General features: G+C 36.7%; 1 protein-coding gene across 2 annotated transcripts in view; it reads right to left on the reverse strand.

The window, feature by feature from the left end:
• Nucleotides 1-1307: 1307 nt before the first annotated feature.
• The window catches only part of VPS50 (VPS50 subunit of EARP/GARPII complex), a 105807-nt gene continuing 91728 nt past the window's right edge, over nucleotides 1308-15386 (reverse strand). For both annotated transcript variants that reach the window (XM_010972686.3, XM_074367481.1), the window contains 6 exons: nucleotides 11987-12135; nucleotides 10836-10932; nucleotides 9614-9772; nucleotides 6566-6687; nucleotides 4536-4725; nucleotides 1308-2016 (listed from right to left, as the gene is read on the reverse strand). In XM_010972686.3, coding sequence (XP_010970988.2) covers nucleotides 1897-2016; nucleotides 4536-4725; nucleotides 6566-6687; nucleotides 9614-9772; nucleotides 10836-10932; nucleotides 11987-12135 — 837 coding nt within the window. In that variant the 3' untranslated portion in view covers nucleotides 1308-1896. The remainder of the gene's footprint in view (nucleotides 2017-4535; nucleotides 4726-6565; nucleotides 6688-9613; nucleotides 9773-10835; nucleotides 10933-11986; nucleotides 12136-15386) is intronic.

Genomic DNA, 15386 nt, shown 5'->3' on the forward strand with positions numbered 1-15386 from the left:
GAGTCTCTTAACAAGGTAAGTCCATCTTCTGTCTCAATTCCTATTACCCAGGAAAACACCATACCAGGCAGATAACTGCTGTTCATACTATCTAGAGTGAACTGAAGTAGAAATTAAAGAAAACCGACTATAAAAATCTATGTGAAAAACTATAACTAAGCAGCTCCTAATCAATTGAGAAATAAACGAGACTGAATCAGCTCTTTATGTGCCCAGATGAATATGACATTTAAACACCAGGCCCAAGTTTATCTCATGTCTGCTGTTTTCAAGTGGCTACAAGCAGAGGCTACCTTACAAGCACATGGTCCAGCTCCACAAGCAGATCATAATGGCACCAAATTCATATCTTTTTGCAAGAGGGAAGATTTACTGTCAGTATTAAACTGACAGCAAATGGACAGGGAAATGAGAGGCTGAAAACCAAAAACTCATCACACAGACACACACTAACACAGACGCATTCTCAAAGTGCTTCACACTATCCTGTGCCAGTTATGGGTACCTGCAGGGACCGATGGACACTGAGTGGCAATCATCTCCTTGTCACCTCTGCGCTTGATCACATGCCACACTGTGCCGTTCACTTCAGCACTTCAGCTCTCAGAAGACTCACAGGACACAAGGCCTGTTCCTCACGAGATGCTTCAGGACTCTGTGAGCTGCTGCTGTTATAGTCATGCCCAGGAATCCTGGACCAACACCACACAAGCTTCTTCTACTCCCAGTCAGAAAGAACACACACAAAATTCCTTATCAGACAGCTGGCAGGAGTGCACGGGAAACTGATTTTTACGTCACAGATGTCGGCAGAAGATTCCTGGCTTCAAAGCAAAGTTTAGAGTAATAGTACACTGTTATCATAGACTGAGTTCCAAAGTTTATCATTGGCTAAACTCATATCGCATTTGTGATACAAAGCAGATACTTAAAAATGGCGAACGTAAGACCCTATACTTATGGTTACTGACTAACCAGCAGTTCTTTTCCTGAGTCAGCTAAGCCAGGTTCTGCTGTTCTAAGACAAAAGCTGAATTCAAAGAGAGCAAAGCTTCTATGAAAAAGTATCCCATATTTAAAAAAGGAAGGGAGGAAGGAAAGAAGGAAGGAAAAGACGGAACTCCCACAATCACCATTCTGCATGCTACTCAGGCAATGAATAGGTGTGCCCAATGAAATTACTTTTCACCACTGGTTTCAGGATATAAGACCATTAAAATTAGAACATGCTAAAAAAAATTCCATTATAGTTTCATGAAATCTGCCTGCTGTGGAAAAATATCAAAATGCAGTCTCACATAGGTTGATCATGTTAGATTATAATATTTATTTAATTTCATCATTTATGATCACTGTGCCATAACCAAATTAACTGCAGCACAACTTTGACATTTTAAAACACAGACAGCATACTGATTTTTCAACTACTTCACTTACATGTACTTTTCAATTGTCATGCAGTGTTCATAATTAGGAGATACTGTACATTAGCCCTCTCATATGAACCAAATTCAGAGGGTAGAAAAATGCCAACATAAATTCATTCTCCAAAACTGCCCATGAATGTGCTGTGCTGTCACTGTTTCTTCTAATAATATACTTATGGTACATTCTTTAGTAAAATGTGTAGCTGTAGTCACATAACAATAGTTATGATGAGGCAATATTACAAGAAAGGAATACAACAAATGAGACTGAAAATTGGAGAGGAGAGAGCAGGGCATATAAAAGTCATTTGAGAACACCACACAAACTTTGATGTTTCCCACTTCCTAGTTGGAAAGAACACGCACAGAGTTTTCTTAAGACAGTTGTCACGAGTGCATGAAAAATTGGCTTTCGTGTCATATATGTTGAGAGAAGATCAATGCCACTGAGGAAACAGAACTGTGTTCCTTATCTTTTGGGTCTGTCTATATCATCTATAGCAGACAGAAGTTTTTGTCTTGCTTTCTTATTGATATGGGATCCCAGGCAAACATTTACCAGATTGGTCAGCTGCTTCGTTGAATACTCCTGCTCGGAAAAAGAAGATTCAGATTTAGTACACTAAAACACACGTATGTGATCAATGCGAAAAAAAAAAAAAAAAAAAGAACAGGCAGAGAGCTATTCGAGTCTTGGTAGCTAGTTACTGAGCACTACAAACCAGTGAAAAGCAATGGAAACTGTAGTTGAAACATGGAAGAGAAACTAGGTACAGAGCTGTAAGAGCAGGGAGTAAGGACACCTTAGTACACATTTGAAACAAGAAGCACTAGAGTCTTGAAGTGATATGGCAGATAACATGCCTATGCTTCTTGCTACTTTTAAGTTCACACTCTATGCTTGTTTCTGTGAGAGTCTTTGTTATTAAGTTATCAAAATACACTGACATCTCAAATTTTTAAAATGCTACTAAGTAGTTTCTGGCGTGGTACATTTTGCCAACATTTTAGGTAAAAGAAAAAAAATCTCCAAGCACAGAACAACTCTTCTGAGATACAATAAATGAATAAGGTAACAAAGATCAGAAAGTTACTGGTTTTTAAACCCTTGTATTGTAATTGGCAGCTAGAAAGTAAAATTAAGACTACAGCTGACCCTTGAACAACGCAGGAGTTAGGGGTGCCAATCTTCCACACAGTCAAAACTGCACATAATTTATAGTTGGCCATCCTATCCAAGGATTCAACCAACTGAGGACTGTGGAGTACTGTGGCATTTACTACTGAAAAAAATTCGCATATAAGTGGACCTGTAAAGTTCAAGTCCATGTTGCCCAAGGGTCAACTGTATAAGCATTTTGTGCTGCACAAACCTATTTGGTTCCTGAATTTCAGATAAGTTATTAGGATGAGGATGAATGGAACTCATCAGAAAGTTTTACAACTTGACTTGTTACTGGAGGATGAATAGCAAGAGTTCAGCTAGGGGAAGAGAGTTGTGAACTATCATCTAATGAGAAAAGAACAGGTCTTCACTGGAGGTAACCAATAAAGACAGTGCAATTTCAAAATAAGAGGAAGAGTTCATTTAAAAAAATTAGCAAACTGCTCAGTTTGTGTATGTGATCTCTGAGAGTACCTGTAAGTACCCGGGGAATTCTCTCAAGTCATCACTCAACATTTAGAAAGCACCACCCAAGCACTGCAGTAGACACTGTGGCAAATTCTCTGGAAAACAGGACAATCCCTGCGGCTGGGCAAATTTCAATCAATTACAAGTATCAGTTAGTTAGGGTTCTTCTAAAATACTAACCTAAAATTTTTAGCCCACTGTATTAAAAGAAACTCGCCAACAGGCATTGTCCTCACATCAAATTGGATCCCTAAGAGCTGTGCCTTTTCTTCTCAGCTACTTGTCCTCCTACCCAACGCCTTCCTCAGTACCAGCCCCAAAGTGTTTACAGCTCACTACAGTAAATGGATTCTAGCAACATTCAGCAGTCCATCTGCATCTGGTTTAGCACTGTGGTTCTCAAACGACAGAGATCAGTGGGACTAAAGTGGTGACATTTTGCTCAATTCTGGTGCACTGATCAGTCACTGAAAATAGCACATATGTTTCTACTTTGCTCTCAAAGATCTGAAACTGCTGTACGTACAGTAGGCACATTTATGCAACACTCAGGCTAATGTTTCTGGCTAAAACTCATTTCATTTTTCTAGACTGTTGAAACTAGAAAGAATGAGCCTGATAAAGTAAATGTAAGTAATTCCTCACTTTCTTACCCAGTAAAACGAAATAAAAATTTACTTAGCTTTTACCCATGATGTTTATAGCATAAATAAATGTGAACACTAGAGTAAGTGATGGAATCAGATTTGATGATAATTTTAACACTTCTCATATTTTCGTTAAATCTGTCTTCACATACTGTCTATCTAGACAAATGATACAATTGTACAGAAAAGATTCCTGTATTGAGCATGCTCTGGTGATACTTGAGTCGAACTGTGTCAAAAATTCAGCATCCTAAATAGCACTTGTTATAAATAGTAATTTTCTCTACTTATTTATATCTACACAAAAGAAAAATAATCTCATCTATACTTATGGTAAAATGTAAGATCTAAGGTAGGATGAAGTTAAAACTCAACTATTTAAATACTAATAAATCTAATCATCACTACTACATGTCAGTGTGTTGAGGCTGTCGCCCATTCAGTGTTGAGGGCTGCAAGACAGTTTGAGCCCTGTAAGACTTTAGCCTGTGAATCTTTTCAATGTTGTTATATTCAATCTGTCTTGATGTTAACCATCTGCAGCCTTTTCCTACAACACAGCCTAAGGATAAACACAGCTAAAGTTCAAACTGGGGCTATCTCTCCAGGTAATTACTGTTACAGTTCACAAAGTCTCAAAAGGATCTGATTAGGCAAAGGGCACACTGCACAGACTGTGAGTATCGTAAAGACCAGCTCTAAGGAGCTCATGCTAAAAAAGCAAATTTTCTATTTCACCCTCACGATTTTGAATTATATCATACACCAGACAAGAACAGCACAAAGGAAAAGGAGTAAAAATGGAATTAACTGCTTCGCAGCTCTCACCCTGTGCTCTTTGATCCAGCGTTCCATGTCATTCTCAGTTAGGTAGTAGGCTTTAATATAGGTCTCCACAAATTCTTTATCGGGAATGGGTCTAATATCTGTTAGTTTTTCAAGTTTCATTAAAAACTGTTGAAAGTCCAATTGCATCAAGGCACGACCCTCATTACTACACTTCTTGACGTTGGCATATCTAAGATACACAATAATAATTTTAAAAAACATAAATGATGGAATGGTTAGAAAAAGAAGCGTTCAGGTACTTAAACTTTTCTCTAACCCACATTTGGTGACATTCCACAAGAGGATTACAGGAAAAAGAACACATGAGCCTTGAGTCAGAAGGATGGGGTTGTGTTCAGGCCCTGTCACTCAGTAGTCATTTTTCCTGCCTGGGCCTCAGGCTCCTCACTTGCAAAGCAAAGAGATCAAATGACCTATAAGGCTCTTTGCTGCTGCACTGCAGACTATAGTTGTGCACGTTCAATTAACATAATCCTCTGTAAGACAGTTAACGCTGGTATTCCAGTTAATCTGGCTGCCAAGAATTATGTATAAAACTAAGCTATGAATATTCCCAAGTAATCTTAGCATCATAAAACTCTTCAATATTTTAACCACTTAAAGCAAAGAAAAAAATGAAATAACTCTCCCATAAACATTCAGCAAACCCAAGAAACACAGGAGCATATAAACGTAGAAATTATTTACACAGTTTTCATAATAAGACACTTTAGAAACTTATTCTGACACCCCACAACACTGAAAAACTGTGTGTTCAAAGGTGGACTAGTAATACGAGTAAATACGCTAACCCTAACAGTACAACATTTTATTATTCATAAGTAATATTTCTTCAATCAGACAATATGTGGAGAATCCAACCATAGGAAACAAGGTACCTCCCCTAAGGAAATCTGCAAGAATAGTTGTTTATATCATTTGAAGTTACCCATCTCTCTTTCTTTTTTTTAATAAAAAGTGTTTTATACAGAAATATAACATTTGTAATTCATGTTTCTACTATTAAACAAGTTTATTAGGAGTACTTTCCAGTCATGACTGCTGACACAGAGCCTCTGTGGGATTTACAGCACTTTCGGTTTCAATACAAAATGCCAAGGCTGTTGTCAGCTTGTCACGGTCACCTTCCACTTTCTAACTTCTAACACATTCTTTTTTTTTTTCTTTTTTCTTTTTATAGAACAAATAAGAACTGAAGAGAAATGATATAGAGAATGATAGTGTGAACATTCAACTGATGTGCAGTTCTAGATCACTGTGAATCATCTTTGAAATAGCGATCTGCTTTCCAGGAATATTTTAAATGTATTACTGATTCTTAACTGCGTTCCAGATGTCGTGGGCAGGGTCTCTGAGTGAATGGGAAAATTACTTTAGATCTGTAAACTAAAAAAAAATGAAAGATTTCTATAGTTTACAGTGTTATAATAATGATATCATTAACAATGACATAGTGGTTACGAGGACTGATTTTGCCATTAGAAACTCAGGCACTCATAAGCATTCTCTACATTTAAAAACTGTGAACTTGGATAAGTGACTTAACCTCATTAAGCCTTGATTTTCTGAGGCTAGGCTCTCTCTCTGTTGATAAAACACAGAGAAAAATACCATTATTGACAATTTATGTTAAGATTGATAACAGAATCTTACAAAGTCCTTAGTTCAGTAAATGACATATAGTGTTCAATGAATGTTACGTATAATCATCATCATAATTGTATTATTAGGTTATAATAATGATTACTTTCAGACATCCATTAGATGCTGCATTCCTCACTGTTCTACTAGCTGTTTCTAAGCAAGAAAAGAAAAAGGGAGGACACAGTGGGGCTGAAGGTTTCTTCCCAAATTATATTCCAAAATCAAACCTGAATTATTATGGGACTGTCTGCTACTTATCACTATCTCTACCTGTTCTCTCCATCCATTAGTGATGACATATAATGTTATTCATATATTATGATTTATCACTGAAGAATCGGATAATGCTTTCCTGAAGAACTTACCCTTCCACAATAGTTCTATTAGCCAGGCGTATACAATGTTCCCAAAGTATATTAGACACGGGCAAGGGTATCCGAACTCTCTTAGAAACTTCATTTAACCTCATGTTAAACTGCTCAAATTCCTAAGAAGACAAAGATCATGGCCATATGTGAATATAATTATAATGCTACATTGCTCTCCTATCTTAGTGGCAAAAAAGATTTAAAAAGACTCAGAATGAAGTCAAGTAAAACAAAAAGAGATAATGCCAAAGATAATTTGGACTTAGTGTGAAGTCTTTTTTTCAAGTGTATCAAATTGAATAAATTATGTTGTAATACAGTGTACATGACATTTCTTTTCAAAGGAAGTAAGTGTCATTAACTGATTAAATAACAATGTTCAAATGTTTCTACATTTCAAATTTTTCTGTCAGTATGGATTAAAAAGGCTTAATAACATAATAGGTCTTTAAAAATATCTTCAAGAAACCCAGATTTTACAAGTGTTTTAATGAGCTTTCGACTCAGAGTAAACTATTTGTAATTTGTAACTATACTCCTTAGAGAGCAATCTGATAAATTATTCTCTTTCCTAAACATTTTTAAAGTAAAACTATTACATACTGAGTGATTCAAAAGTCATGTAATAGCTGTAAATTTTAGCACAAAAAAACCCCCATATTGTCTCATTAACTATAGAAAAACTGAACTATAGAAAAAATACAACCACTTTTACTACTTATTAGTAACTTTTATAATACCACTCTACTAAAAATTATAATATATGTAACTAATTTACACATTTCCAACAATTACATGGAAGCAGCAGATGGTTCACTCTTCAATAAATTTATTTCTGATTTCTCTGGACTACCATCATCTAAATATGTTCATTTACAAACGTAAATGCCGTTAATCCTTCCTTGACAACGTAGTTGAAATAAACTTAACAAGACCTAAAATGATATTTTTTTTCTTTCGTTTCCTTGATAGAGAAGCTACAGAATGCTTATCAAGTCGAGACTGGCATGCGTTCCAATTTCCTAGTAACATACAGGTGGAAAAAAATCTAATCTGATCATCACCAGTCAAGTTATCACATAATTGGTGGGTTATCCTTTGCTTATCTGAGTCTTCCTAAATCACAATTTTTTCATGATTTATTTTTGACAGTTAACTGCTCTCAACTTTTATGAAAAAGAAGTGGACCTTCAATCCATTCAGCTTACTTTAGAAAATCAAAGGAAGCAAATAGTGCTCTTTTTTTCATTTCATGAATCCAGTAGAACAGCAGTATCTGCTACTGTATTTATTATTCACTAAACTCTGCTTTAGATTTCAAGAGTCAGAATTCAGTTATTTTCATTAATAGTTAAAAGATAAATGCATATGCTTACTATATAAAATGTCATTCTACTCATTGCTAAATTCAATGTTCAAGAATGCTTGTTGTTAAATGAATAATAAAACCACTTCATTTTACTTTTGATTCTTTTGGGGCAACAAATGCAGTCTGCTTTTACCTAAAGGTTTGGACTTGGAAAAGTAACAGAAAGAACAAAAGTTATCATAAAAGTTCCTTTATGAAAGAAAGTAACATTGGTTCTTTTTTATATATTGTTTCTTGGAATTAAGAATGACTGACGCAAGTAGCCTCCTTCTTGTATGCATGTTCACTGAGGGCACAAGTCTCTTTCTTCTTGCATCCCCATAAGTACTATAATCAGCAAGTTATAAAAAATAGAATCAACTTTTCAAAAGTAGAATTGTTTAAAAAAAAAAAAAAGAGGTGTGATTATTTATAAACACCATTCATCTTCTACATTCCAAATTAAAATTCCCAGCTGACATCTCCTGGGTGCCTAGAAATCAATCAAGTTCTTTCAGGTTGGCAATTACAGAGCACCCTTAGATCTCATGCTAATGCCTAGATCCTGCTAACTGATTATGATTAGCACCCGTACCTGTGGTTCCTTGAGTCTGGGGACAGCCCCACAGTCCTCAACCCAGCCCTCCAGGAGGGTCCCCTAGGTCGCTGGGAGTTGGCAAACCCGATGAATTCTGCTGCTATCTGTTTTGATCTCCGACTTTGTTTACTGGTTCTCAAGAGTCCCAGGCTATTATTTATCGACTTGGACTAAGCAGGTAAGAATGTTTGTGTAAATGAGATAAGTCAGGAGGTATGAAGGGCCAATTTTCTTTTCACTGACAAATATGAAAAGCAAAACTTTTCTGAAAGCTGTTTTCATTTTCTCAGATGCTCTTTCCTCACCTCAGACATGCACACGGTCCATTTCCTCACTTCCTTCAGGCCGCTCCTCAATTCTCACTTTATGACTCACCATACTTTGCCACTGTCTATCCCTGTTTGGCTGGTTATTTTTTCACAGGACTATTCATCACCTGACATATTATATATTAACATATCTCTTTACTGCTGTCCCCTCACTGGCATGTAAATTCCTTGATGACGTGTAAGTTCCTCAATTCACAACTATATTGCCAGCACCTAGATCAGTGCATGGCACGTGCCAGTTGATTTAGAAATATCTCTTAATGCATAATGAAAAAAACCCCACAATTCTTTCCAGAAAACTTATAAATGTAAATCATTAAACACAAAAGTGTTTGCATGACACACTGCAAAAGTAATATGACTGCTGGAAAAAAACAACTTAGAATAATCATGAAGGTAGTCTCTTACTAGTGAATACACCCACTCAACTATAGAAATTCTTCTAATTAAACAGAAATATCTTCTTGTCACTTCAGTCATGGCTATTGAGATCACATAATATGAAAGCCAGTCAAGACACGCTAATCAAACTCTAACTCAAAACGGGAAATTAGTGAGCAGAAACAAAACACCTACGAAGTATTCTTGGCTCTAAAAGAACACACAATTCGGAAAGAAAGCCTAATCCATCTCAGGGACGTTAATATCACGGGAATGCTGGCATGTGGTAATAGCTATAATCTCAGCTGTAACTTCAGAGCTATCACAATTACAGGAACAGTCTCCTTAGCAGAACTGTCTTTAACAAAGATGTTTCCCAGAGTACTTGCCTTCAACAACGCATCTACGTATATGTTGTGCTGTGACATAATTTCTTTTATATCCCATTTCACATTAGCCATGAGGAGCAACATCTGTTCATAATCAATGGCTTTACCAGCTACAATCCAGTAAATTGGTTTGCGTAGTTCACTGGCCGTTGAGACTGTCTGAAATAAATTTCACAGAAATGAAAACAAAGTTTCCCAAAGTATCAAATTTATAAAGAATACTTTGTTCCTATTTCTTGTACACATCACATCTGAAAATAAAACTATATATATATACTTGAAGTTTTAAATTATGAAAATACTTTTAACTCATGCACAAAGGTCAGACTCAAAACATATTTTGAGACATTCAATAAACTTTAGTCCACTGACAATACAACTATAAAAGAACTACAGACTTTCATGGAGACTAGCAAATACTTCTCAAGTTCTTTCGTTTCTCTTCATTTCCACTCCCGCCTCCAAACCACACCTCAAGATTCCACCATCTCTCACTTGCATTAGTCTGACAGCCTTTGAGCTGGTCTCCAGCCTCAAGGGTTGCCATCTAAAGTCCGTTCTTCCAACTGCCCCCGAGCTCCTCTTTCTAAACAAAATATACACCTGACCATGCTACTCACCACCTGTTCCAAATTCTCTAGCAGCTTCCCAGCACCCTCGACACAAAGTCCAACTCCTGGCCTGGAGCGCCGTACATCATGCTGTTTCTGCTGAATCACCCCAGCCATTTTCCTCATCACTAGCCCTCTTTCTTGTTCTGGCAATTTGAGTTTTCCTCAGCTGCTCACATGCACCATGCTCCCTCTCATCTGCAGATCTTCATGTAAGCTACTCCCTTTAGTGCACAACATTCTCCTGATTCACCCTCTTTCTTGTTGGTCCAGCTTAAACATTATTTCCTCATGACAGCCTTCCTGGACAACCTTCTTCCAACCACACCCCGCCCTTCCTCCAGTCAAGGTTAAATACCCTGACACTGTTTCTTTCCCCCAATTTTACTTTATTGTAAATACAGCTTTAATTGCTCTTCCACTAGACTAAAAGCTATATGAGGTGCTCAATAAGTAATTATTTAATACAGGAATTCATGACTGAATAAAAGAACACTCTAATCAAGCTCTCCTCGGGTTGGGAGACTGACCACTAATAAAAAAAACCCCTGAATAATGTGTGACAGCCCCATCTTGCTCACAGTTGAAATGATATACAATACATGTCTGACCTGGGAATAAAACTGCTGAAGAAAGGGTTTTTTGACCGCTGGCATCACAGCATCCAGATGCGGCTGAAGGAACTCGAACTGTTCAGCCAAGAATACTCTAAAGGGAATAAATAACCCGCCGTGTAAACAAAACACAGGTTTTAGAGCCTGTCAATATTTCTCTATAACGAATCTTTAAGATCCCTGAGCAAAAGTTTAACAATTAACATTATTTTCCATTTTAAAGAACTATCTTGCATTACTACCTGACATACTCATTTACAATTCACACAAAAATTGATGCTAAGTTTATCACTGAACGTGATCTGATGTGAAAGGCAGCCAACTTTCAAAGGAGTTAATCTGGTTACCAAAAGGTGCAGAATTATGCTGCTTTGCATGTAAGATATGAGCACAGATAACACAAAAGACTGAAGAAAGAATACAACAGTATTTTTTGAAAGGATTTCTTTTAAAGATGCCATGTAATTACACACAACAGATCTGTGAATTCACAGATTTAACACCTGACACTTTTCAGAACTTAGCCAAACATTCCTAACAGGCAACACACTGGGACTGGGTTGAGACACGCACGTGAACTTCAGGCTAGGAGGCTGGTGTACACAAGGGGGAGTCATCTGGCTGGAAGGCTGCGGGCAGCCATACTACTTCTCTCTACTTTTAGTTATGCACACAGAAACTCTTGAATTACACTGGACTACATTTTATGGAAGAAGTTACATGCTTTAATTTTATTAAAGAATTTGGGGATTTACAAAGGTCAGGAGGCACTCCTGCTGATGTCAAGGGTTGACTACATTAACACTAAAGTGACAATGTAACTACTGTTTCTCTGGAATCATAATTCAATGGGGAAACATAAAGTACTACAGTATAACATGCTTTTCTAAAGTCTTACTTAAAGCAAGGATCACGTTGCTAAAGATTGAAACTTAAAAGGTTTCCTTCCTTCCATTTATATACCTGAAAATCAGCCATGCAGTTTTAAAACTCGATTGGTAATCTATCTTAGGATATACTTCTCAGAAAAACATAAGTGATATTTAGAAGTAGAAGATGTATGTAAGCTAGCAGGATAATTATACCATGCTTACTCTTACAACCTTTCTTAAATATTTAATGGCAAACAACTGTTTTTGACAACTTACAAGGATTCTGTGGCTACCACTCTTTCCGCCAACCCATACAGTGTATCCCCAGATGTCAAAACCACCAGGTGACTGAGGTGAGGGCTCGGCACCTTCTCCTTTCTCTCTTCTGCTGCTGTGAGTGTGGCAGTAGGATCAGTTAAAACTTCCTAAAAATAGAACATACATACACACGCAGACTGAAGTAGCAAATCTAACAGCAATAAACCACGTGACTTTACAAACTGGAACTGTAATTAAAATACACTTAGGCATACACTAATTACACTTAGTTTCAGTTCTTTTCTTCCTTCTTTTATATTCTCTAACTACTAAAACTTTCCTTTTTATACTAAGGAAATGATCCAAAACTCCATACGCTATTATCTGCACAGGACCTGAAGTAGACCAATACAAAGAATCCTCATGACTTGTCAGACATTTCACAGAGACAGTAGTGAGACGCCCTTCAGCAGCTTGTGAATGAGGGAAAGGAGGCTGCCCCTCCAGAACCAAGCTGATAAAATTATATTGTGATTAACCATTTCCACACTGAAGTATAACTTCGGTATAATCCCAAGAAGGCAGGACTGAAATATAGTTCTAAACTGAAACAGAATCAACTGTATTGTAAATGTCTAGGGACAGACTATTGATCTGAAGATGGTCAATGGAAATAAAAGGAAGGGATGTCCAAAAAGCAGAATGGACTGAACCTTAAAAGATCCTCAAAGAAAATTATAGCACAAAAATTGAATACAAACAAGTCTAAAAGTGTACAAAATATAAATCTACATTACTTTTTAAATCAATTACCAATAGTCACAAATCTCTAACATTTTCCTTACGAACAAAAGACACATCACATGCATAGGAGGCTGGTAGTGTAATTAGGTTTATAAATTTAGCAAAATGGACATAAAACATTATAAAATCTTTCAAGTTAGAAAATGGTTTTATTCTTCTTTAGTTCTTTCTTATACCTTATTTTCTACGAAAGGTATTGTCTCTCTTCAATCTCGAATTACTCAATTCGCATTTAAAAGTGGAAACAACTATGCTTTCTCTAAGGAGAATCCAGATAAGGGAACAATGCAAATTAATCAATGTCACAGCTCCATTATTCATTTCCTTCAACTAAAAAGGAAAATAATCACCCAACTTCTGCCAAAAAAAAAAAAAAAATCATAAAATTACATACTGTTTGGTACCAGTTGGTTGCCTATGCTATTTAATTTACTTTGGTGGCTATTTAACCACATCTAGGCTGTCCAAGTGAAGAACTTTAGGATCATCCTTGGCAACCCTTTCTCACCTCCATCATGCCTAAACAGACACCTCTGTGGTTTGTTCCTCATGTCACTACTTCATCAAGACCAAGGCCCCACAGCATCCTTGACTGGACTATTCTAAATGTCCCCAGTAGTCCCTCTAGCTTCTCCTGCTTTTACTCCACATTCCACACAGTCAACTGGTTTATCTTTCAATAATACCTAGGTGATCTTTCTAAAATGGAGATGTGATCATACCACTCCCTAATTTAAAAGTTTCAATTGACAATCCCTTTCTTACAGGAAAAAAGCCTAAACTTGTTGCCAAGATAATACTCCTTTACAAATGGCTACCTTGCCAGCCTCATTTCAAGATAATCTCTCTACCTGCTAAGGTCTAGACCCTCTGGACTGTTTGCTACACCTGTCCTACTGACATTCCCATCTTACCAGTTCTCTCTTGTCTGCCTAGCTCTTACCTCATTTTTTAAGTCTGAGCTCATATTATTGCCTCCTTTCTGTAACTTTCTCAGTCTCCCAAGAAGAATAAGTATCTTACGTGTGTTAACATTACCTATACATACACGTATACCTGTATGAGGCATCATAAAGTGTACTTTATCAGTTGTTGTTTTCTGACTCCCCCTACCTCACTATGAGTTCTTGGAGGGTAGGAACCAATTTCACCCTCTTTGCATTTCAAGTCCTTGGCATGCCTCTTGGCATCAACAGGCCCTCAATTAGGAGGTGATGGTAAGAATCTTCTCTTTCTCTCCTATTGTTCTTCAAGCCTATTCCAATCAGGCTTTTGTCTGCCCCATGCCAAAGAAAGAGTTTTCAAGGTTCCCATTGGCCTCCTTATGGCCAAATCCAACAATCAACTCTGAATATCCATCTCTGAAAACTCCCCCTGACTTTTAAATATGGGAATGTCCCCAGAGTTCAGTCCTGAGACTTACATTCTACTCCCTAGATGACTTCATCTAGCCCCACAGCTTAAATCCCATCCACATGGCAATACCTCAAGATTTATATATGAGCCCTGGCCTCTCTCACCAGTAGTGCATTTAATGTATCTGAAACTGAATTCTTGATGTCCTCCTCAGATGTGCCCCTCCTAAAAGTCTCAACCATCCCCAGTAACGGCACCTCCATTCTCCAGAAGTTAGGTGCCATCCTTGACTCTTCTCAGTGTCAAACCCCTCTTATAATCCATCAACAAGTCTTGATGGGTCTACCTTCAAAAACAGATCCATTTAGGGAAATACGCTTGAAGAGAGCAAGAGAGTCACCAAAATGTGAAGCTGACATAAGTAATGGTATGTGCTTATTGTGTACTTAAACAGAAAAGCTCCAAGATAGGATCTGTGTTTCAGCTTATACCAGTACAGGAAAGACTTTAAGAAATGAAACCCTAATCAGCCTTTATTGTCACAGTGAAAAGTTAACATTTTCAGCCTTTCCTGCCACTAATGCACCAATACAAAGAGAATTCCTATTTATGGACATTTCTGGATCAATTTAAAATATATTTTTATTGTCAAAGATTAAAGTTGGCCAAAGGTCTTAAAGCTAACAATTTGGCGTCATCAAGTACATAACTAAAAATTCACATTTCTGGTACCATTATCACCCTACACTAACATCCTTTCCTATTCATCTACTATAAGACTACTTTTCTTAGACTTTTATTTGATGTGTCAAAGTTTTTTAGTTTACAGTGAATTTATATCAAAGAATTTCAGGTCGCATTTTTAAGAATATAATGATCCCATTTTGAGCCTTTTACAACTTAAAGAGAAGCACAACTTAGAAGATATATAGAGAGAGAGATAATAAAATTACCAAAAAAGTTCTTACTAAAGTTTTAACTAACACATAGGAGAAATATAAGGAAAAATACTACTTGCATTCAGTGGTTCCATATTGATTCGGCTATAAATTATTTTAATAGCCAAAGAATGCATTGAATAGCAAGAAACCAATTAATGTTCTCTGCCAATGTAGATGCAAATTAATGAAGTGAAGAATACTTATATAGCAGCTTATGAAAAAATATTTTTAAAAATAATAAAACAATGCTTATCAGTATTAGTAATAATTTAACATGTATTAACATTGGAAACTGATGGAAATTTTCAGAAAAACTT

Source organism: Camelus bactrianus, chromosome 7 (genome assembly GCF_048773025.1).
Source record: "Camelus bactrianus isolate YW-2024 breed Bactrian camel chromosome 7, ASM4877302v1, whole genome shotgun sequence".
Lineage (NCBI taxonomy): Eukaryota > Metazoa > Chordata > Mammalia > Artiodactyla > Camelidae > Camelus > Camelus bactrianus.